Here is a 24,016-nt window from a genome sequence, read left to right as displayed (position 1 = left end):
ATTACCTTTCTGATTCTCTTCCTCTTTTCTTTCTGTCAGATCACAGTCTTGGAAATCCCTCAGGTCTGAGATGGGACCATTAATACGATACAGTTAAATGAAAGTTTGCAGATTATTTTATGAATTTGATTGCTTTTCTTTTGGTAACTTTAATGTTACATGATACCTTTGAAAATGTGTCTTTGCTGTGACCCGGAAGAGTTAAAATGTGTTCTGTTTACAGTGCACAGCCACATGTGGGACAGGCTATCAGATGAGAGCAGTAAGATGTGTTGCAGGATCATACGGCACAATTGTTAATGACAACGAATGTAATGCTGCCACCAGACCAAGAGACACACAGGTAATTAGTAGTAGTGTGACCACTCGGTCAAATGAGATGTTCTCTGAAGAGATTATCTATTGCTGGGTCCTTAGATCAACATATTCTGGTGCAGTGTGGGCAAGATTTAAGTGGTTAGTGACTGTGGTTAATGGTTGAGTCATTTGGTTGTTCAGTCTCTCCTTTCGCAGTTGCCTCCTCTTCTCTGTGGAATAGCGGAGGTTGCTCTCATGTAGCGCAGTTTCCTCTGGAACAAATTTGCTACAGGTTTCTCTATTGAGTACAATGTCTTTCCAGCTTTTAGATGTAATATTGAATTTCTTCAGGCTGATTTCGATGTTATCTTTCCTTTGCCCACCAGGTTCACTGACCTTTTTCAACTTGGGGTAAAGGGTCTGTTTGGGCTAATTAGTTAAATCACCATGGTGTTATAATAATTGATAGTTAAAGTCATTGTAGTCTGTGAAATTATGAAAAAATATTATCAATTGTAAACGTGAAGAGCTCAGAGCTGTTTTTAGAAGAGAGAACTTGGAAATATAAAGAAAAGACTTTACTTGTAGATAACTACTTTTATTTGAAGGACACAAGAGCATTCAGCTAACTATTTTATATTACAGGACTGTGAAATAACTTCTTGCCCTGATGTTCATCAAGATGGAAGGGATGAAAGAATGCCTAATCAAATGACCTATACTACTAAGTGGCGATTTGGATCTTGGACTCCAGTATACATATTTGATTTTACTATTAACATCAATAACTTATTCAATAAAATGACATAGGGAAGAGCTATTACTGAACAAATAATAAACAATTTATGATATTGATGGCAAATTAATATCAATTGCCATTCATTTATTGTCATTGTAAATTAATATTAACTTGACTTTATTAAAAAGTAGTATTGCTTAATGTTATGTTGAATGGAAAACTGCCAACAAAATATTCATAAAGATTCACATTCAACAGTGCTCTGCCACCTGTGGAAAAGGAACAAAAGAGCGGTACGTTAGCTGTCGAGATTTTCATGGTGCGGTGGCCGATGACTCAGCTTGCCTGCATCTTCCAAAACCACCATCTAGAGAAGAATGTATTGTCATCCCATGTGGTCGCTGGAAGACTCGTGAGTGGACACAGGTTCGAAATGTTGTTCTGACTTTATTACAGCTGTTAAATCAAATAGGCGTTGTTGATGTATTACAAGAAACATTATATTCCATTCACATATGCTTTTGTAAAAAAGACTACATTTAATGTATATCCAATGTTTTAATTCATATAGTTATAACAGTGAGAAGTTGATATATGATCTTTGAATATATTCATTTATCCTTGTGTACTTTTGGCACAATTAATGCTGAGATTACATTTTCTTCAAAAATCTACTTTGCTGTTTTATAATGCAGTGCTCTGAACCATAAGCAAGTAATAAAATGGCTTGACTTTTGTCGGTAAATAATATAAGAGCTGCTAAACCTTGTGATGTTCCAAGAACAATTTCAATGTGCTGATTTGTTTCCCTATTTTGCCTATTTTATTTTTCTGTGTATGATCTTCCCAATCTCAAATTTAATCATGAAATATTTCTTCCTATAACAAACATTCTTTGCTTATAATTGTGATGCTTTAAGTGATTAATGAGTGCAAACCTCAATGACCACTTTGCAGAGAGTTCCATCTAGCTTTCCACAATGAAAGGATTGTACACATCATGTACACTTTATAAATGTAACTAGGAAGCATCACAGTGAGGATAGTATATATCATTTTTGCACAAAATGTTGCAGTGAAGAAGTCAAAAGCTCATTTCAGCTCTTGAAGATGCATGTTATGTTAAAGATAAAGTTGAGTACAGAGCTTATTATGCCCTTGTCTGTTTCACAAGTCCATCTTCACTTTTACAGTAGTTCATGGACTGCTCTCTCTGATGGTCATTTTGTGGTAAATTAACAATTTACTTCAAATGTATAAATGAAAGATAGTAATACTGATTGGCCTGCAGATGACCCTTCTTTTATCTATTTGAATATTTGAAGTTTCAAGCAAAGGCATTATACCACTTTTGTGAATTTAGGCTCATCTGCTCCATGCTTCCTTACATAATTCAACTTGCTTAGTTTAAGTTTTTTTTCTACTCCTGTTTATTTCAGAAATAAAGGTGACATTGGTTCTTGTCTTTCTTTATTCAATGTAGTGCTCAGTGACCTGTGACCAAGGTAAAGCAACACGTCATGTGATTTGCATGAATTACAATAATCAGATTGTTAGTGAGAGTGAGTGTGACCCTGACGATCAGCCGCAAACTGAGCAAGAGTGTTCCATGCCATCTTGCATTCAGCGACATAACAGTCAACTATTTCCTCGGCCCAAGATGTTGCCCACCCATGGTGACCCAGATTATACCCAACTCCGAGGAAGTCAGTGGAGAACTGGACCTTGGGGAGCAGTAAGTATTTGTTGGTTGTTATTGACTTTTTTGGACTTGTGTACCAATTGCTCTGTTTTTATACTTCCTACTCGCTCTCATTAAAAGTTACTTTTTCCTTCTCCACTATATTTCCTTTCTTGTCCCTTCTTTAACTTTAGCCTTTACCCCAATCTACCCAAATGCCTACTGTCTGATCCTTGCCATCTCATATATCCTTACCACAGGACCACAGCCATTTCCTTATCTCCTTGACTACTCCTTTCCCATTCTAGTCCCACTGCCATAATCTTTTTCTCTCCTTTCTGGCCTCTCAGTGTGTCATGAAGTCTCTATAGCTTTTGGCCTTTCCAATTTGGCGTGCAACATAATCATTCCACTTCTTAGTCCTTTACCTTTTCCGCCTATCACCTCTCAACTTCTCACTTCATAGCCCCTCGCCCCACCTTCTTTTTCTGTTTTTTTCCCTCTCTTCCAATTCTGATGAAGAGTCTTGGCTCGAAATGCCGACTGTTTATTCCTCTGCATAGATGCTGTCTGACCTGCTGAGTTCTTCCAGTACTTGCTTTTCTTTTCTTACATTGTCATTCAAGCTCTTGACACTCATACATCATTATGTCTGAGATGGGCAGATAGGAATAGATAAGGCACAAACTACTAATGCCGTTGACCTCCATACTTGTCAGGCCCACATCAAGCAAGAATGATCCCAGCTCTCGGTGGTGTAGTAACTATTATTCTTGGATTATCCTTGAGGCAACTGTAGTCGCTTCTGTAATAACAAATCATCTCTTCAAAACTTGTTCTTTGATCTTTCAACCTTCACCCATCATAGCCAGCAGGAGAAAAAAGTTCTGTGCTTCAGTACGTGAGAGAATCCATGCAGCATTTACAGTACTGCTGGATTAAACTTTCATTCATCTGATATCTGTCCCCTTCACCACCCACTTGCTCTAATCACTCAACTATATTACTTCATTTCTTATTTTAATGTCTTATTTTATTTGGGCACTCTTTTTGATCCTTTCAAAACAACTAAATGATTATCCTCTTCTCAAGAAGCTTCTCTTTGCTGACTTAACTTTCCCATTTTACAATTGCACAAGTATCTTTTGGCTTCTTCTCCAAAGCTACTGAAAATGTTGAAGATGACCTGCCACGTGACTATTAACCAACTCTTTCAGTTCTCTTGTATGTATTCCATAAATTCTAATGCTAACTCTTGCACATATCTAACTCTATTCCAGAATCTGCCCCTCAATGTTTCAACAAAAGGCTTTAAATTTTATATGCCTTGTTAGACATTTTGAGGACCAATGAAAGAGAGTATGTAGCAGCTGTGGAAAGGGAAGGTCAAAGTTAATTATTCAAGGCAATGACACTGTTGTTATAATTTAAAGCCCGAGTATTGTTTTGTTTGGGAAGTCTTAGGCAGAGACTTTTAAATTATACTGCAATTTCTGTTGTGTTCCTTTTGTAGTGTTCTAGTACTTGTGCTGGAGGTTTCCAACGGCGTGTTGTGGTTTGCCAGAATGAAGATGGTTATGATGCCAGAAATTGTGCTGAACAGGCCAAGCCTGTTGAAATGAGGTCCTGCGAATCTGGTCCTTGTCCTCAGTGGATCTATGGCAACTGGGGAGAGGTGCGTTTTATTATAGTTTCACTATTCTTCACCATTCGGCATTTATTTCCTAGTTTTAAGGTCTCTAATTTTCTAATTCAATATTGATTTTGTATGCTATAAAGCCACAAATACGTCATCTTCAATAAGTAGTTTGCAGAGAAGGCAAAGAGATTGAGGTTAGCTCTATATAATTATAGTTCAGTAAATATAAATATAAGGTTCAAATGTTATCCTATGAAATCCCAATTTTACATTTTGCAATAATAACTCCTGCAAGGGAATTGCCTTCCATTCTAAGGAAAGATTGAGCAAGTGAGGGAAATTAGGGAATTAGAATTACCTATTGATTGATGAACTTAACTGTATATTTCAGACTCAACTAAAGTAATAAACTACAGCTTTCCCAAGTCCACAATGAGCAGAAAACATATTTGTTTTCTAATGCCTTTTGGTAATAATATATTGACAGTACTTAATTGGAATCACTTAACAAACATAAAATCAGAGATTTGGAATGAATAGATTACTTTCAGATTAGCAGTCCATGTCAGAGTGTCTCATATAGTTACATTCTATATTACAGTCTTGAACAATGCAATCAATTGTATTGCAGCCACACTTGATGATAATGTAAAGACAAGTGGGTTTGCACATTACGAAAAAGACACAAGGAACCTGCAAAGAATATATAAAGGTTAAAAGAAGTTGCAGAATGTGACAAATGTGAGGTTAGAAGGAAGAATGAAAAAACAAATTATTATTTAAATAGATTGAGACTACAGACCATTGTAATGCTAATGAATCAGGTGCAGGCAAATCATTAGGAAAGCTAATGAAATGTCAGTCTTTACCACAAATAATGTGGAGTATCAAAGCAGGAAATGTGTTTTGCAACTTTATAGTGAGCTGCAAAGAGCATACCTGGGGTACCATATTTAAGGAATGATAAACTTGCCCTTTAGATAGCACAAAGTAAGTTCACTAGGTTGATTCTTGGGATGAAGTGGTTGATGTTTCAAAAGAGGTGAAGCAAATAGATTAACAGCAGAAGATTTTTGAGAGGTGGTCTTATCAGAGCATGTAAGGTGCTGAGCAGGTTTAAAAGTGAGGGTGGTAAGAGCATATTACTCTGGTGGGGTTATTTAGATCCATAGGCCATAGCTTCAGAATGGAAGGCTGCCCATTTAAGATGGAGGTAAGCAGGATTGGAATTCTCTGCTCCAGATCCTGCAGCTGCAAAGGCAGAATCATTGAATATATTCAGGGTGGAGATTGAAAGCAATTAAAATACAAGGGGTGTCAAAGGATATGGGGAAAGAGCAGAAAAATGGTGGTGTGGCCAAAACTGGATCAGGTGTAATCTTACAGAATGGCTGAGCATGCTTGAGAGGCCAGTTGGCTTCATACTACTCCTTTTATCTGTGCTTGTTCTTGCGACAGTCTTAAACTGAATAATTTCTGCTATAATTGCATAGACACTTAGCATACTCTGCATTCAATTTTATGCATTGAGTCTCAATGAATGTATATTTATCGTGGTTAACATTTACCATTGATTAACAAGAATGGCTTGCTGAGCTGAATTTTGAGGGTGGGCATTCTAAATTTGACACCTGCTCTTTTTAATTTAGGAAGATTCAGCTATGATCTAAAGAAGATGTGTAGACACATTTTTGCAGGGTGTGGTAATTGAGAAAAGCTCACAGTCTTAAAATTGTAACTAATTTAAATGGATGTGGTTTCAGGAGCTATGAATTTATGCTAAGCATAATGAAAACCTTGAACTCACTCCTTTAATTACTATCAATATGGATCTCATTGGGAATGATCAATAGTAGGATCATCTTATTTTGTCTAATGATAAAAAGACTTAAGGTTGAAGAGTGTGTGAAATGAGTTGAGAAGAAGCTCACACGTAATGTATCCAAATTACACATCAGCCTCAGCAATGAATAATAGGCTCTCACTCCTTTCCTCTGTACTTGCATAAATCATTCTTAGTAGCGAGAGATAAACAATATTCCCTAATGTTTAATAGTCAGAGGATTAAGCACTTGACTGTAGCTGTTATTTCCTTTTCTTACTGAAAAGGTATTAATGCGTAAATTGCTACATAAACTATTTCACAATTATTGCTTTATGAGTTCATTAATTACCCAAGCTTAACAGCAGAGAAAAGTTCATTACGCATAGGGCAGTTTATAAAGCCTAGATTCTGCAACCCATATTGTGAACTCTGTGTTCATCCAAAAAAAATTATCTGCAACCAAGTAAATTAGAAAAAAGATAGAAGTTCTCAACAAGCTTCCTAATTGTTTTCATTTATTTCAAATTCTGCTCTTACCTGGTCTGGTTGGAATGATCTATTATTCTGCACGTTGATATTAATCAGCCAGAAAATAACATGTGAGATAATGTTCTAGATGCTTTAAAGTTCCAAAAATCTTTTTTTTTCCATTCACACAAATGATTTATTTGATTTCACAGTTATTTCTAAGATGCTTGTTTTGGTTTCTGAACAGAATTACTGTTGTTCAACCTTCCTCTCCTCTCTTTTGTTGCAAAATTGTCACTTTTTAATGGATATGTTGTTGGCATTAAATTTATAGTGCACCCAGGTCTGTGGTGGGGGAGCAAGAACAAGACTAGTTATTTGTCAGCTTCCAAACGGCCAAAGGCTAAATGATCAGAACTGTGAAATTCTTGACAAACCTCCCGACCGTGAGCAATGCAATACTCGAGCTTGTCCTACAGATGATGCCTGGCATAGAGGTCGTTGGAGCTCGGTACGATAATCCTTCTATTTATATAACTTAGTTCATCACTCTATGGATACATTAGTTTATAAAAGTTCTGCTTAATGCCAGGGTATAGTTCTGTAAATGTACACCTTTGTGAGTTTACATTTATTATTTCCTAATTGAATTCATGCTGCTGTTAATAATAATGAAGGCCAGTAATAGACAGTACACAGTTATGTACCTCAAGTCACAGGCAATTGGTGCAAAAATGTCTTTTCATATATAAAAAATAGCTGGGAGCTTGTGGTTGCTCTCTTTTGAGGTCTCTAGGTTTTCAACAATTTATTAGCCTTTTTAAATTCAGCAGTGGTATTGGATTTGTGTAATGCTATGTAAAGCCATTTTACCTCACTAAACTGTTACCTGTCAGGAGGGGTGAACTTTGGCTGTGGGAACAAATTGACCATTCATTATGTCCACTTGCTGAGTTTCATTTCCATTAACTTAGATGGAACTGGAAGTCAGGTGGGATTTGCAACTCGCCAAAGCAGCATTAAATTTTGACACATGACCTAAATGCATGATAACCCAGTTTTGACCCACTCATCTCTTAAGAAGACCAGATTATCTTTCAGCATGTGTCATTTTATGAACTGTACATAGTCACAATGAAAGATATCTTTGTTCATTGTTTCAAAAATCTGACTCATAATCAGTACGATCTACTGTTCCCATCTTCATGTCTATAAGAAGTAGTATGTCAATTCAGAAATTTAAAAAGTTATTTTTGAATTGTCACATAACTTCTCAGGTAATTTATTATGATCATCCTGTAACTTCTTATCAAAAGCAAGACATGCAAGAAAGGGTCAATGGATTAAATCACTCTCTACTTGAACACCAACTTCTCACCTCAGAAATTTATAAACAGCATGTTAATAAGGGAATTTACTGATTCAGTTCTTGGGCAAACCTTCTCCTCCATATTTTTAGGTTTTCCTTGTGAAAACATAATATGTGCAGTGCTCCTCAATTTGCTTATATTTAAATTCCTGGCCTGGTATACAGTTAAATTACTGCAGCAGTTAAAATGTTACTGATTGATGTGATGTACACACAGATTTTCAAAGTTCAAATTAGGTGCATTATGAAAGTGCATGTATGTTACCATATACTATGTTGAGATTTCAGGTAAGTGACTGTGCTTAGGCAATTATGTTTTGTATTGTGATCCAAGGTTTCAAATGTATGTTCTTATCTGTATTGTCACATCTTTTCTTGATCACATTCCCAGTCTTTGTAGTTTTCTTTTGGATACCTCAGATCCAAAAAATGCAGCATTAACAAACTGAAGTTTTGGAGTAATTAAGAACATTGATTGATATATTAGCTGTTTGAACTGTTAATAAATCAGAAAAATGCCAGTTTGCACATGTACATAAGAAATAGCAAGGGAACATTTCATCCAAACACGGGTGAATATGGATCAGCCATAGCCATGCCCATGCACATTACTTTCTATATCGGGAATGTTACTTTTCTTGGGTAAGGTGATTTTTTTAAACATACCTATGAGCTCAAAAACATTAACCAGTGTCCTCATTAATATGGAGTTTGCTGGATTCTAACCAAACTCATAACTGCCTTGCCACCATCAGATACACTTATTAAGAACATTAATAGAGTGGAAATGCTTATTAAAGTAAGAAAAATCTGCAGCAAAACACTTGGGAATAATTTAATGAACCTGATTTGCCAATGAGCCAGATTCTCTGTCAGCAGTGTAGACACATCATTTTATGTAAAATATACTTTTAAAAAAATTTTGAGGCCAATGAGCCAGATTCTCTGTCAGCAGTGTAGACACATCATTTTATGTAAAATATACTTTAAAAAAAATTTTGAGGCAGTAAAGAATGAACTTATTCTGTATTAAAATAATTTTGTTAAATACTTACAAACAGGATATTATTGGCTTGGATTCTGTCCTTCATAATACACTTCATTCACTGCCATATATACATAAGAGATAATCATACATTTAGATTTTTTAAATTCTATTCACAGTTTATAAATTTATGTTATAAGTAATATCAACAGTTTTGTCTACATTAGATACCCTGGCAATTTAAGCATTTATATAAAAATTGTACATATTGCTAAAGAGCTTAATTTATTAATGAAGTATTTGCTCCCATTTAAAATGTGTAAATATTTTATAGTGTGCAATTAAAATTATGATTGTCACATTTTCTAAGCAGATGAAATGTTTAATTATGTTTTTGCTCTTGGAGAATCCTGGTGCTAATTTGCCAACATCATAGAAATGTATCTTCTATATATTTACTTTAATAATGTGTACAACAGAGTTCTGTACAGTTGACAGGTTTATATTAAACCTAAAAATTAAATGTTGTTTTTGAACTGTTTTTACAGTGTAAATTTAATCATAAGTGAAAAATATTTACATTTGTTCCTAGAGATACGACTTAATTTAACAAAATCGATTCTGACTTGAAAAGTTTTAGCCAATGAACAAGCAGTGCGAAGGTGCTCATATTCATAGTGGATTTTGTTAACTTTGTTGTATCGTGCAGTTTCTACATTAATAGAGCTAGCTTTGTCATTCAATTTTCAATATAAACTAATTAAAGAGAAACAGCTTGCACCACAAAAATAAAGATTTGTAACCACAGAGAAATATATTTGTTTTTTATGCATGTCTAATGATCAAAGCTTGACCCAATTATTGGAAAGTAATTCCTTCTGAAAACGCAGTTAATGGAATCCTGTGCTGCTTTATTGTGAGTTGGGTTCAGTGAATATATTCATAATTCAGTAGAGACTTTGCACATTTTAGAGGATTGCTTGCACGTTATCATAATTGCCAGGAGCAATATTTATAGTATATTTACATAAACTATGAGAAATAAAGGATGATTCCCATCCTGCTGTCTCAAATTCAGTCAAATGTGAAGGTAAGCGTTTTATGAAAGCTTCAGAAAAAAATTATAAAGCTTCTATTTCTACTTCATGTGGCACAGTAGCACAGCTGTCAATGCTGCTACCTCCTGACTCTGGGAATCTGGATCCAGTCCTGACCTTGATGCTGTCTGTGAGGAGTTTGCATGTTCTTTTTTCAACCATGTGGGTTTCCTTTAGTTTCTTTCTTCATCACAAAATAAAAGTAGGTTAATTGATTTACTGTTATTTGTAGTGTAAGTTAATTAGCAAAAAGAATCAAAGGAGAGTTGATGGACTTGTGTGAGAGAGAATGAGTTGTGGGGCAGTGGGATTAATGAGATTGCTCTTCTGGGAGATGGTATGAATCCAATAAATCAAATATCCTTCTTCTGTGCTGTTATTGGTATAAGATTCTAAGAAACGTGGTGGCTGTTTTATTGCATAGCATATACTTTGTGAATGAATTTCATAGCTCTTTGAGTTCTGCAATGGGGCTATTTTTATATGCATTTGTTCTACACGTACAATACCACATTCAAAATTTGATTCCATACATTAGAACAGTGAAAGTATGCTGTCAGCATTAAATGGTTTGATGGTATTTTAAATAGAACTTCCCACTATGAGCAAATGGGCTCCATTCTTTTCAAACATTGCTGCGTGTGATTTTTTGTTGCCTTAGCAATGCCTCTTTTATTTGGGAAATTACATGTTACAAAAATCATTTATTTGAATCAAAGGTAACTTGAATTCACAGTGAGCTATAAATTATGAGTTTAGTCAACTGATAGTTATTTTTAGTAGTTTTACAGAATGCCAAATGCAAGAGTTTTTAAATGACAACAGATACTGTAATAACACTGCTAGATTTTAGCCAAGGTTGAAAAGCTTCGATCGCAATGGAACTAGCAACAAGTGCAAAATGGGTTTTCTTTTCAATCACCTGGTGATAATCTAGCAAAGTATATCAAATTCCTCTACTGGAACCCATATTGAAATCAGTGGAATGAACTTTAAGCAGGTTTTACAGTTGGTATGGAATTATCACCAGATCACTATCCACACAAGGATGAAAATCAACCCTATGTTTGGTATTCTTTTATAAACTCAATATTAGTAACCCTTGTGGGTTGCATTTTCTATGATGCATGTTGGAATGATGAATATCAACGTGGTAGCAATGGTTTATAATTTATTGGAAAATATACTGAAAAAATTAAATAAATGCTTTTCTATTTGGTTTAGAGTTAATGAGAAACTGGAATATTGGTTCAGTGCAAGAAATACAGGGCAGATATAACTGAGTATATCAGTTGATTTTGCTCAGCAGGTAGATAGGATCACAGGGCAACAGCCTGAATTAACTGATTCTAAGTCCACCAGACATCTGCTTTCTGTGATATAAAACTACTTGTTAACCATTAATTTATTTCTGAGAAGTTTTGTAAGTTCCCTGCTAAATACCATTACTGGAATACAAGATCATATTAATCATTAAGTGACTTTAACAACGGACATGTGCACTGCTTAGGATTGCTAGTTATTGGGAGGAACTATAAATAAATATAAAATGTTATGTATCTATATATGACACATAAACTTAAAGAAAGTAGCGTTCAGTGTTTCCTAAAATGGAACATAGTTTTCTTTTCTCCTCTTTCGCATCCTTACATTCTTAGACTCTCCCACCATAGGATTTTTTTATGGTGGGGGAGTCTAAGACCAGAGGACACAGCCTCAAAATAGAGGGGCATCCTTTTAGAACAAAGATGAGGAGGAACTTCGTTAGCCAGAGATTGGTGAATCTGTGGAGGCCAACTCACTGGGTACTTTGGTAGATTCTTCATAAGTCAAGGCGTGTCTGAATACGAGGAGAAGGCAAAAGATTGGGGCTGAGAGGAAAAATAGATCAGCCATGATGAAATGGCAGAGCAGACACAATGGGCACAATGACCTGATTCTGCTCCTCTATCTTATAGTCATCGTCTCAGCCCAATCTACACTTATAAAGCATCACAGCAGGGACTTTCAAAACTTCCCAGAAATAAATTCAGCACAAGCATGCATGAGGCATTCTACACAGCCTTTGCAAAAATCATTTTTTTTATCTCAGCATCCTCTTAACTTAAAGTTATGCTTGCGGATGAAGAGAAGATGCAAATTCTTTATGTAGGAAAAGGTTAAATCTAGTAAACATTTCAATGTTGCAAAGGCTGAACTTGTTTACTAAGAGATCATTATAGTCAGAAGGACTTAAGAACAAAATTAACTGTCAATTATTTTAGATTCTGGATAAATTGATATGCGGGCATCCCTGTATGCTGTGTTGAAACTCGTTGTGAAGGTCTGTTGGAGAATTATTCTGCTGCCATCAAATTTTGATTTTTCTGACAGATTTCAAGCAGTCAACAGAAATTGCAGACCTTATGTAGAAAGCAATCTCCAGTACATCATAAGTGGTGTGATCTATTTCATCATAGCAGTCTCATTTATGCTTTAATCCAGCTCTTAACCAGCATATAATCCAGATGTAATATTTCAATTCTGAGCAATTGGAACACCAGTAGCAGCATCAATCTATGGAGGAGACTTTAAAATGAGGCACCTTTTTCCAATCCTTTTTCTTGGTAGAATCTTAAAATTAAGGATATTAGTTTTAAGGAAAAGGAGGGAGTTGATATCCTGGCAAATATTTTACCAAAATAAAGCAAATGGTGATTTTTCAACTAATTCCTGGTTGCCATGTTATTCCAAATAAACATATTGTAAATGTAATTAGACTATAAATAGTTATATTCATTTAAAACTCCTTGAAACATTGTCCATGGCTAAACCACCCAGAATCAGCAGCCTTCCTAGTTGTCCAGATTCAATTCCATAATGTAAGTAAAAAAAAGTCACCTTTTCAAGATTTAAAAGTTCCTCATATTGACATTAAGTAGTAAACATGTAAGTCTGGAAAATTAAACACCAAGCCAAGCATAGCAGAAAAAAATGGATTTGAGTCCACTGGTATCCAATAAAAACCTCTATATTTGTAACTATATTCAAACACAAATGTTACATGGATTTCCTTGCTCTTACTGGAAATGTTCAATAAATATGACAATCTGCAAGTTGGGTCTAATAAAGAGTGCAGAAGACAATAACTTTTCAGGCTTATTTTCAGCATCATCATGTTTCACATAATTCTGTCTGCATTGCCCAAAATATGATTATGGGTTGTCATGTATGTATACAAATGAGCATTCTGAGGAACTGAATGGGAGATCACGCTTAATATTATTAATCTATTATCCTTAGCATATTGTCTAAGGATATATTTACAGTTAATCCTGATGATACTTCAACAGCAAATTATTACTGAAACTAAAACAGTTCTGTTCTAAAGTCTTCCATGCAGCAACACTGACAATCTTTAATATCCTTATGGATATTGATATGTAAAATCTATATGCAAAGTCAGTCAACCAATATTACTGTTTTTTCTTCATGAGGTGACATCCTTCTGGTGAAATTTTCAGAAGGCATTGCACATAAACTGTCTCAACTTCCTTTATAATTTGTCATGTGTTGCATCAGAATCCCATTTTATGGCATTTTTGAATGTGTTGACATCTTGTCCTTTTTCCAAACTGAACAATTTTAAAGCACTAAATGGATATAAGGAGTGTTCCTTCATATGAAGCTGGCAGATTGCATGAAATTATTACATGGCCACATTTGCAGATTCAAGGTGAGCCCGTTTTGCCTCCACGATCAGTGTTGCCAGTGGAAGTATGAAAATTTCAGCCCTGTATCATCAACATTATTTATTGGGCAAGTCCTGAGGGTGGGGAAGCATTCCTGAATTAATTCTCCTTTTGGCTCCATTGACAATTCCTTTCAACAAGTAAATTTCTTAGCATTTTATCTTGGCTTGACCACAACCAGCTTGAAGTTTGTTTTATTCAAGATAAGCCACCTTTTGTGAAATTCCTAGTATTGGCATTAGTTTCACCATTAGCGTTATTTAAGACCTGGATGGGTTTAGATGGATGGTGTCCTAAGATGTCTGATGAATGGCTTAGATCAATTTTGGGTGAAATGGCCATTTTCCTGGCATCGATAGGTGAAAGATGTTGCGATTCACAATTTGGACTTAAACCAATGAGATGCTTGAGAGTTAAAGGGAGAGAAACAGAACTGACAGACAGAAGGGAAGACCAAGTCAAGTCAAGTCAAGTCAACTTTTATTGTCATTTCGACCATAACTGCTGGTGCAGTGCATAGTAAAAATGAGACAACGTTTTTCAGGACCATGGTTTACATGGCACAGTACAAAAACTAGACTGAACTACGTAATAAAAAAAACACAGAGAAAGCTATACTAGACTACAGACCTACACTGGACTGCATAAAGTGCACAAAAACAGTACCGGCATTACAATAAATAATAAACAGGACAGTAGGGCAAGGTGTCAGTCCAGGCTTCGGGTATTGAGGAGTCTGATAGCTTGGGGGAAGAAACTGTTATATCGTCTGGTCGTAAGAGCCCGAATGCTTTGGAGACGTTTCCCAGAAGGCAGGAGGGAGAAGAGATTGTATGACGGGTGCATGGGGTCTTTCATAATGCTGTTTCCTTTGCGGATGCAGCGTATAGTATAAATGTCCATGATGGCAGGAAGAGAGACCCCGATGACCTTCTCAGCTGACCTCACTATCCGCTGCAGGGTCTTGCAATCCGAAACGGTACAATTTCCGAACCAGGCAGTGATGCAGCTGCTCAGGACGCTCTCAATACAACCCCTGTAGAATGTGATGAGGATGTGGGGTGGGAGATGGACTTTCCTCATCCTTCGCAAAAAGTGGAGATGCTGCTGGGCTTTCTTTGCTATGGAGCTGGTGTTGAGGGACCAGGTGAGATTCTCCGTCAGGTGAACACCAAGAAATTTAGTGCTCTTTACGATCTCTACCGAGGAGCCGTCGATGCTCAGCGGGGAGTGGTTGCTCCATGCCCTCCTGAAGTCAACAACCATCTCTTTTGTTTTTGTTCACATTAAGAGACAGGTTGTTGGCTCTGCACCAGTCCGTTAGCTGCTGCACCTCCTCTCTGTAAGCTGACTCGTCGTTCTTGCTGATAAGACCCACCACGGTCATGTCATCGGCGAACTTGATGATATGGTTCAAGCTGTGTGTTGCAGCACAGTCGTGGGTCAGCAGAGTGAACAGCAGTGGACTGAGCACGCAACCCTGGGGAGCTCAGTGTGATGGTGTTGGAGATGCTGCTCCCGATCCGGACTGACTGAGGTCTCCCAGTCAGGAAGTCTAGGATCCAGTTGCAGAGGGAGGTGATCAGGCCCAGTAGGCTCAGCTTTCCAATCAGTTTCTGAGGGATGATTGTGTTGGATGCTGAACTGAAGTCTATGAACAGCATCCGAACGTATGTGTCGTTTTTGTCCTGGTGGGTTAGGGCCAGGTGGAGGGTGGTGGCAATGGCGTCATCTGTTGAGCAGTTGGGACAGTACACAAACTGCAGGGGGTCCAGTGAGGGGGGCAGCAGGGTCTTGATATGCCTCGTGACGAGCCTCTCGAAACACTTCATGATGATGGATGTGAGAGCAACGGGACGGTAGTCATTTAGGCAGGACACTGTAGACTTCGGCACGGGGACGATGGTGGCGGCCGAAGGAGTGATCAAGGGAAAACAGTTAATGGACATCAGTAATAGGTAAGCAAGCGATTATTTTCTCCTGAGTTAACATTTGAAAATGCTACAGTATGTCAATTTTAAACTGATAGGTCCCCACAGTGTTCTTAATTTGCATATCTGCCACTTGAAAGTGTGTGATGCCATCTTAATGCACTTGAGTTTGTTTCCTCTTTTACAGTTGGAGATATTGAACCAGAATAAATTGAAATAGGATGCTAAGAAAATAAACAAAATCAGATTCTTGTTGAAAATTTAATGGAGATGAATTATTGCACTAATTGCTGTACTTTGGAAAATTAATCATGTTTGTGCAACAAAAATACAATCCACTTAAATTATTAGTTTGACAAGGAAAATGTCATAGCACAGAACATTCCATATCTCATTATTAAATGTATGAAGTATTTCATTATTCTTTGCTGACAACTTTGGAGTAAATTCTTGAAAGGTTTTCACTGCCAAGCGATCTTCCTGATATGAACCAGGCTTCATTATTTCTTCATTTTGATAACTCTGTCACCTGTAGTAGAGAAATGATCATGTTATTAGTCCTAAACCATGTTTCTAGCCCTGTTCTTATCACAATCAAATACACCACTAATAAATTCATTATGATAGGATTTATTTCCGGTATATGTCGATATATACACAAATGCAATTTTGAAAATAGTGATGGTTTTGCCATTACTGCGGATTATGAGGGATCAGTTATTCTGATCGGAAGCTGTTGAAGAAGCAACAGTTTGCTTTCTGAATTTCTGTAGTTTAATATTGTTGAATGAAACTGCCCATCTGCAGCAAGAGCAACTGCTAGATTGCTTTGTACATGTTACTGAGCAGTGACCTCTGCCATTAACAACAATCTATAGATTTGCATTATATCAGTTATTAGTGTGGAATTCTTAGAAAACAAAAATGCATATTAATATTGCAAAGCAAGTTTTCCATTAATACAGTTGATGGATTCCCAGGGTATGTATTGTCTGCTCACGGTCATTCGATTTGTACGTCCTAACGTTCTGATGAGCCTGGTTTGTGAACTCTTGTAGCAGCAAACAAAATTATGGCTCAGATCATGCCTGTTATCCATGGTGTCACGTATATTCAGCAGTAAACATAACAGAAGGACTGGAACTTCAAGGCAGGTATTATCAAATACTAAAGTTCAGACTTAGGAGATGGTCGCTCTTCCCAGTACACTGCAAGTGTGAGGCCTAAGATCAGGAAGGAAAGTAGAAGGTAAGTTACTTATCTGAAAAATATTTCTTTTTAATTTAGTGTTTTAATTATGTTTGTATTTCAGTAAGCAGCTTATTTAAGGAAAGCTAGTTTTTAAATTTGAATACTTCATTTTTAGTGTATTTTAAATGTTCTTGAAAATCCCCTCACTCCTTTTACAGGCAGTGTAGCTGGGGTGGGGCTTTATTAGCTGTCAGACCTTTTGGAGCATTTTGAGGGCACGGGCCTGACAGTGTTCAGAAGCTGAGATGCTTTGTGCCAGTAATATTGGCCTTCCATATCCAGAACTCAGTAAGTGGGGAAGTGGAACATGGGGCGTACTGTAGAAGTGAGTGTAAGTGTGTGTGTGTGTGTGTGTGTGTGTGTGTGTGTGTGTGTGTGTGTGTGTGTGTGTGTGTGTGTGTGTGTGTGTGTGTGTGTGTGTGTGTGTGTGTGTGTGTGTGTGTGTGTGTGTGTGTGTGTGTGTGTGTGTGTAGGAATGGAAACAAAGGGGTAGAGTTTGTAAAGATGTTTGATCTTATTACTATAGTGAGCTTTATAAGTATCTAAAAATGTTTGTTCTTTTATAGAAAGCTCATCAACTTAATTAATAATATGCTTTCACGTGGCTTTATACTGAAAAGCAAATTTTGGCAGCTGATGATCTTTGAAAGTACACACGCAGAATTATCTACAGTCCAATACATTATCTGCTTTTGTGCTCCATCATTAGCATTCTTAGTCTAGCCAACTGCTTTGATCTTAGCTGAAACCCTCACATCTCCTCTAAAGAAGGCTGTCTTCAAAAAGCTCAGCTTCCTTTTTGTCATTTTAAAAGATCCACTCAAATATCTGAGAACTGCAAAAGCAATTTACATCTTCATGATAGAATTAATAAAATTATCATACAGTCATGTATTACAAATTGTCTCAATGATGATATCATAATATATGGTTAACATAATTGGAGCTGTATACTGAAAATAACATTTTGCGCTGAATACTTAAGTAATGTAATGTAATATTGATTGGATCTATTTACCAGTTTTGAAAAGTAAATTTTATATCAGTCAATGATCGGCATTTACATCAGTTAAGCTACATAAGCATATGAAAAGTAAAGTCTTTTTTAATTCTTATATTTTGTCTCTCTTGGGAAGGTCCATTTAAGAGACTTTTATCCTGAAGCAACATAGCATTTCTCCCCTCTAATTTGGCCCCCTTCTGGAATTTTTCCTGCTGCCTTTATTACTCACATTGCAAGCTAATCTGCCAACAAGAGTTAGTAATCTCCTCTTTGGAGAATTTGTTGAGGTTGGATTTAATAGCACTGATAAACGGATGCAGAGATCATGATGCATGATTACGCCACACCCTTTCAACCCAATGTAAGCAGCAAGCAGCCTGTGTGCTGCCTGATCATTAAAGTGATTGTAGCTCACCAACCATGCTTTTAAGTTACCGTAGCTGTTTTGTCAGTAAGAGTGGCTTAATTTGAAGAGTAACCACCAACAATTGCAGCTGGCCTGGTCTACTTAATGCAGGCCTGCAAAGACTAAATGTCTTTGAAAGAGTAGACTGTAAGGTAAACGTGACTTGGTCAGCAGACAGCACGCCACACAGTTGAAAGTGGGAATCGGTATTATAATGTTGCTCTGGCTGCTTGCTGGAGTAGTGCTGCATTCTGTATGTGGAAGGTGAAGAGACTTATTGGGTATAAAGTGCAAATGCCTAGAGCCAAGTGCAGTGGGGCCTGATGCAGTGCTACTCAATGACAGGTGGGGTGAGGATTAGTGAGTGATCTTCAAATTTCATATCCCATCAACAGCACTAATGGTCTTAAACACAAGAGATTCTGCTGATGCTAGAAGTCAAACAGCATCTATGGAAAAAACTAAACAGTCAACAGTTTGGTCCGAGACCCTTCTTCAGGACTGGAAAGGAAGGTTTCTTCCCCCTTTCTTTCCGGTCCTAAAGAAAAACCGCAGCCCAAAATGCTACCTGTTTATTCCTTTCCATAGATGCTGCCTGATCTGCTGAGTTCCTCCAGCATTTTGTATGTGTTACACTAATAGTCTCCAGCACTGCTTAGTGCATGTCACTATCATTACACGTCTCCCTGCAATCTTGTATCATAAAATGCATACTCTGGTATGTACTTTGCTTTCATAAGCTTTGCAACCATAATTAAAGCTTACACACACTGTCTATTCAAGGGAGAATATATTACAGGACTGCAGGGAAATGAGACGAAGAGTATTAGACTAATGGATTCATAAACCCAATGGGCCAAATGGTTTCCTTCTGTGATGCAACAGCTATAAGAGTGTGAAAGTGGAAATTCTTCTGACGCCATTATATGTGCTTTCAAAGCAATATACATACAGTCTGCGGCACCCGTTGGGAAGCATTGAATTCTGTGCAAGCCATGTACTCGGTTTGCCATTTTGTCTTGCAAGAGAGAGTTTAATGTTTCCAGTTTTCTCTTAGATTGGAGAGGAACTCTGAGCTCCCTTCTGCCATGGTGTGCTAAGGCTGGGACATGCTATAGTCCTACACTTCAGCATTCCCTTGCATGGCTGTCTAGTTATAGATGTAGCTGTGAGATATTTTAATGAATGGAGAAAAAGAATATCTAATTGACCCTAGTGGTTATGCTTCTCACCCCTCCCCCACCCAGCTCCCTTGACCCACTATGTGCCGTGCCCCCTTCTTTCTCATCATGTTGTATACTGAGAGACTTGCTGCGGAAGCAGGTGAAAATGGCAGAGCCTTGATGCCGGCAAAAAATCCTTGATCTCCATGCTACATCTGAGCATACGTCAATATTTCAGAAGCACTGAACAAGAACAGCAAGCTGAAACCAATGCTCCCTTGTTATTGACCACCAACTATTGATGATCTCTTTGAATAGAGCAGAAGATTGTGTGAGTTTGTTGTAGAGTTGATATGCCTATTGATCCTTTTCCTAATGATGTACAAGACCTGGTTCCACATGCTCAACCGTTTTAATGTCAACTGAAAAAGAAATTGGAAATACCCAGCAGGTCAAGCAGAATGTACATGGAAAGAAATAGCATTACCTTCTCAGATCAATGGCCTTTCAGCTGAATGTATGATAAAAGGTCATTACTCTGAAACATCTGCACTGTTTCCCTCTGGAAACTGCTTGCTTTGCTGAGAGCTTCTAGCATTTCAGATTTCTTCTTCAGATGTCCATCAAATGCAGCATATCACTTTTTGCTCTCATACCTTCGCCTAGGAAACTTCTAATCAATTTGAAATTTTAAGTACCGTAATTAATAAAACTGACATCAGCGATATTTTTTCTGTGGGTGCGAGAACTAAGAACTGCACCCTAAGCCTAATATTTCCTGGATTCGCACTGAATGTCCTGGTATTGGTTTCAAGGTTATGTCCACCAAGAGCAGAAGAAGTAGCTTTCCACTTATCTGAACTTTTCTTTTCCTTTTCTGCCTCCATAAAGTCCTCAACATTCTACGTTTCAGGGAAAATAAAAGGGTTTTCTAGAACATTCCAATGAATTGGAGCTGCATTCCCTGCAAGCCAACATGTGGCATAGTCATCGTGTTGGTTGGAATTGGGATCTGCCTGCTCAGCATATTTTGAAAAGGAGACAGTAGGACAAATGCAGTAGATTCCTTCCTATAGCTCTTACATAGCACAGAGATGTGATAACCAGGACTGAGTAACCCTCCCATATAGAATTAACCAGTCCTTTGAATAACAGTGCAAAATTTCCTTCCCTTTATATTCCAGCCTTGAATTATTTTCTCTGATGCCTTGGTGATGTGACCAATGGCTCTCTGCCTCCTTGTACCAGTGATGCCCAATGTGATGAGGGCTCCATGAAGAGACTCTCCAGTGAAGCCCTGGCAGCCCACTCAACAGGCATGCACCTTGCCATCCATCCCTGGCTCCGATAGTCGTTGATCAGCTCCTCGTATCTGGCAAACTTCCTCTCACGGGCCTCCTCCAGACGCTCCTCCCACAACACTGTCAGCTCCAGCAGGGTAGTGTATTTTGCTGCCTCTGAGACCAGGAGGATGTCTGGTCTCACGGTGGTCTTGACGATGTGCTGTGGGAACTGTAGTTGTGTCTCCAGGTCGGTCATGAGTTGCCTGTTGTGAGCGGGTGCCGTGGAGTCCCTGTGGGTGACTATACTCTTGCTTCTGGTTGTTCTCCAGCTCTCTCACAAGGCGATGGGCCAACTGCAGGGTTGAGCTCATTTGCTGTTACTAATTCTTAAAAAGATTGCTTTCAGGCCAACACCCTTCTTTGGGACTGAAGAGGCATATCGCCCCAAATTGTCGACTGTTAACTCTTTTCCATAGATGCCACACGGCCTGCCAAGTTCCTCCAGCATTTTATGTGTGTACATTAAACCTGTTCTTCTTTTCTGGTATAATTCTAAAACATTTTGCATTGATCTTGTTATCTCTCGTATTTCTTATCATACTTAATTCTTATTATATTTGCCCACTTTGCTGTTCTGAATGCCCAGAATCTAAACAATTTTTGAACTTTGAAGTTAAGATGCTACTACCTAAGTAATATGATTAGTAGACTGCAGCATAATTCATATATACTGATATATAAATTGTAAAAATATTAATGTGATGACTTGGCATCCAACAAACTATAGATTTTTATTTCATTTAAGTTTTGGATCAGTTTCTATAAAATTTCAAAAACATATCAGCTTCTGCCTTCAAATCTGTTACATAATTACGCCATGTCATTGAAAATATAGCTATTCCATTAAATCTAAAAGTTGTGACATTTTGTTAGATAAAATTGAACAAATGCATGTAAGGCAGTATACCTGTGTTAAGAACAGTAGAACAAGATTGTGTCATATTTAATTCTGTTCTTTTCCAGTCATTCTTATAGAATTGTGAATAAAAAGACTAACATAAATTTAGCTGTGTGCAGAGACATTGTCTTCAAAAATTTGCAAAATTCAAAAAGTGGAATTAAGCAGGCTGACAGTAAATCGAAATGAACCATGGGGTTTACCAAATTAGGTTATATTTCATGCATGACTCTGTGCAATTATTTTGAATGGAGAATTTATGATATAGAATATTGTTCAAAGTGATCTGGAAAATCCATACCCCTTTTATGATAAAGATTTCTGTTTGGGATGTGAAAGAACATCATTTTGTGTTCATTCTACCAGTAAATATTAGTAGAAACCATAAAAGGAAGACCTTGCATTTATAGACACCATCATTGGCAAACTCATACAGTTAATTAGTGTTTTTTTGAAATGTGGTTACTATTGCAGCACATTTTTTGCTCAATTGACATCCCATATGTAGCAAGGAGATGGTGGCCTATTTTAACAAAATTGGTGGAGGGATAAATGTTGGCAGGACAACAGGAAGATATTTACAGTGAAGCCATGCTGTCTTTTATCTACAATTCAGAAAGACAGCATCCTCTTTGTTAACCAGTTCCTCCTTTCTGTATCTAAATCTGATCAAAATATTGTCTTCTGCATTTCTATCTTAAACTTTTCTCTTAGTACTTCCAAAGTTGCTTTCAGAATTTTCAATGATTAAGGAAATTATGATTTTCTGTAATGGATAAGTACAATAAATGAGCTAAAAAAAGTTGTATTTCCCCATGGGGATGAATAAAGTATCTATCTATCTATCTATCTATCTAACCAAATTTTTAAAAATTCATTTTGCTATCCCTAGTGCTGTTAATTTCAAATAATGGCCTGATTTAAAGAATTCTCTAAAATTGTCTTTTGTTTTAAATAATGTACACCAATTATTTCAAGGCTCTTCTTTTCCCTAGCATTTTTTATTATTTTAATGATTTTCCTTAAAATGTCCTGACTCATTACTTTAGATAAGATTTGAAATAATATCTTTGATTCCTACTTTTTACACTGTAATTGCTTTCAAATGAAATGCTTCCTTTGTGCACAATTGATTTATTCCAACTATTAACTATTGGTGTATTATGAGCTTTGTTTCCAATAAGGAAGTTTGAGTGTGGAAGACAGTAATGTGCAAAATGAAAAGATCGTGTAATATTCCTCAAGCTTGTATCAAGCTCAATTCAGACAGCGTACGAGGCAAGTGACAGATAGATCAGAAAGAAAAACAGAATGTTTAGGGAAAACCCAGCAGGTCAGGCAGCATAAATGGAGACTGACAGAGCCAATGACCTCTAATTCACTACTCTCTCTCCCAGGTGCTGGATGAGTTATGTACTTGCAACATTTTCCATTATATTAAAGGTGAAATGTTAATGGGGAACATAACGGGAAACTTCTTCACTCAGAGGGTACTGAGAGTGTGGAATCAGCTGCCTGTACAAGTAATGGATGGGATTTCAATTTCAAAGTTTAAGGGAAGTATAGATAGGTACATGGATGATAGGAATATCGAGGGCTATGGTCCAGGTGCAGATCGATGGGACTAGGTGGTTTCAGTATGGACTAGATAGGCTGAAGGGCCTGTTTCTGTTGTCTGTGATTCTACAACTCTAAAAGTACTACTGTTGCATCTCTTGTATTTACACAGGACAGTGATGTAGGGAGGTAAGAAGGACAAACAGAGCATGGATGGAACAGTTCTTTTTGATTACTAAAAGAGGAGATAATGGGTTGGTAAAATAATTCAATTCTGAAGGCTGTTGAAGTTAAAAATGACAAGAATAAGAAGTATTTCAATCCCTCCCTTTTCCTCACATGGGCCAGCTGCAAGCCTTCCCGTGGACACTGTCTTGTGTGAGTTTTAAATATTCTCATTTTTTAATTTCTGATTTCTTGCATAAACATTATTTTGCTTTTGCATTATCATAAATATGTCTCCTTTTATTTTACTATGTCAGGCATAATTTACCAGGACTATTCTGTGTTGCCCAGATGCTGCAAGCACTCAATCTTTGCAGCTGCTACTGACATAGAAATTGTGATGAAGAATTTGAGCACACTGGGTTGTGGGGGTGGGGGCTGAGATTCAGTTTTAATCAAGGACTAACT

The 24,016-nt window shown here is 37.1% G+C and overlaps 1 protein-coding gene across 2 annotated transcripts in view; it reads left to right on the top strand.

Annotated features, from left to right (window-relative positions):
- adamts9 (ADAM metallopeptidase with thrombospondin type 1 motif, 9) overlaps positions 1-24,016 on the top strand; it is a 248,365-nt gene that overhangs the window by 109,239 nt on the left and 115,110 nt on the right. For both annotated transcript variants that reach the window (XM_073072325.1, XM_073072324.1), the window contains exons 23-28: positions 224-343; positions 943-1,050; positions 1,295-1,462; positions 2,520-2,771; positions 4,231-4,392; positions 6,984-7,160. In XM_073072325.1, the coding sequence (XP_072928426.1) occupies positions 224-343; positions 943-1,050; positions 1,295-1,462; positions 2,520-2,771; positions 4,231-4,392; positions 6,984-7,160 (987 nt within the window). The remainder of the gene's footprint in view (positions 1-223; positions 344-942; positions 1,051-1,294; positions 1,463-2,519; positions 2,772-4,230; positions 4,393-6,983; positions 7,161-24,016) is intronic.

This window comes from Hemitrygon akajei, chromosome 19, assembly GCF_048418815.1.
Source record: "Hemitrygon akajei chromosome 19, sHemAka1.3, whole genome shotgun sequence".
Classification (NCBI taxonomy): Eukaryota; Metazoa; Chordata; class Chondrichthyes; order Myliobatiformes; family Dasyatidae; genus Hemitrygon; species Hemitrygon akajei.
Note: the sequence above shows the minus strand (reverse complement) of the source record. Positions and strands in the feature narration are given on the sequence as shown.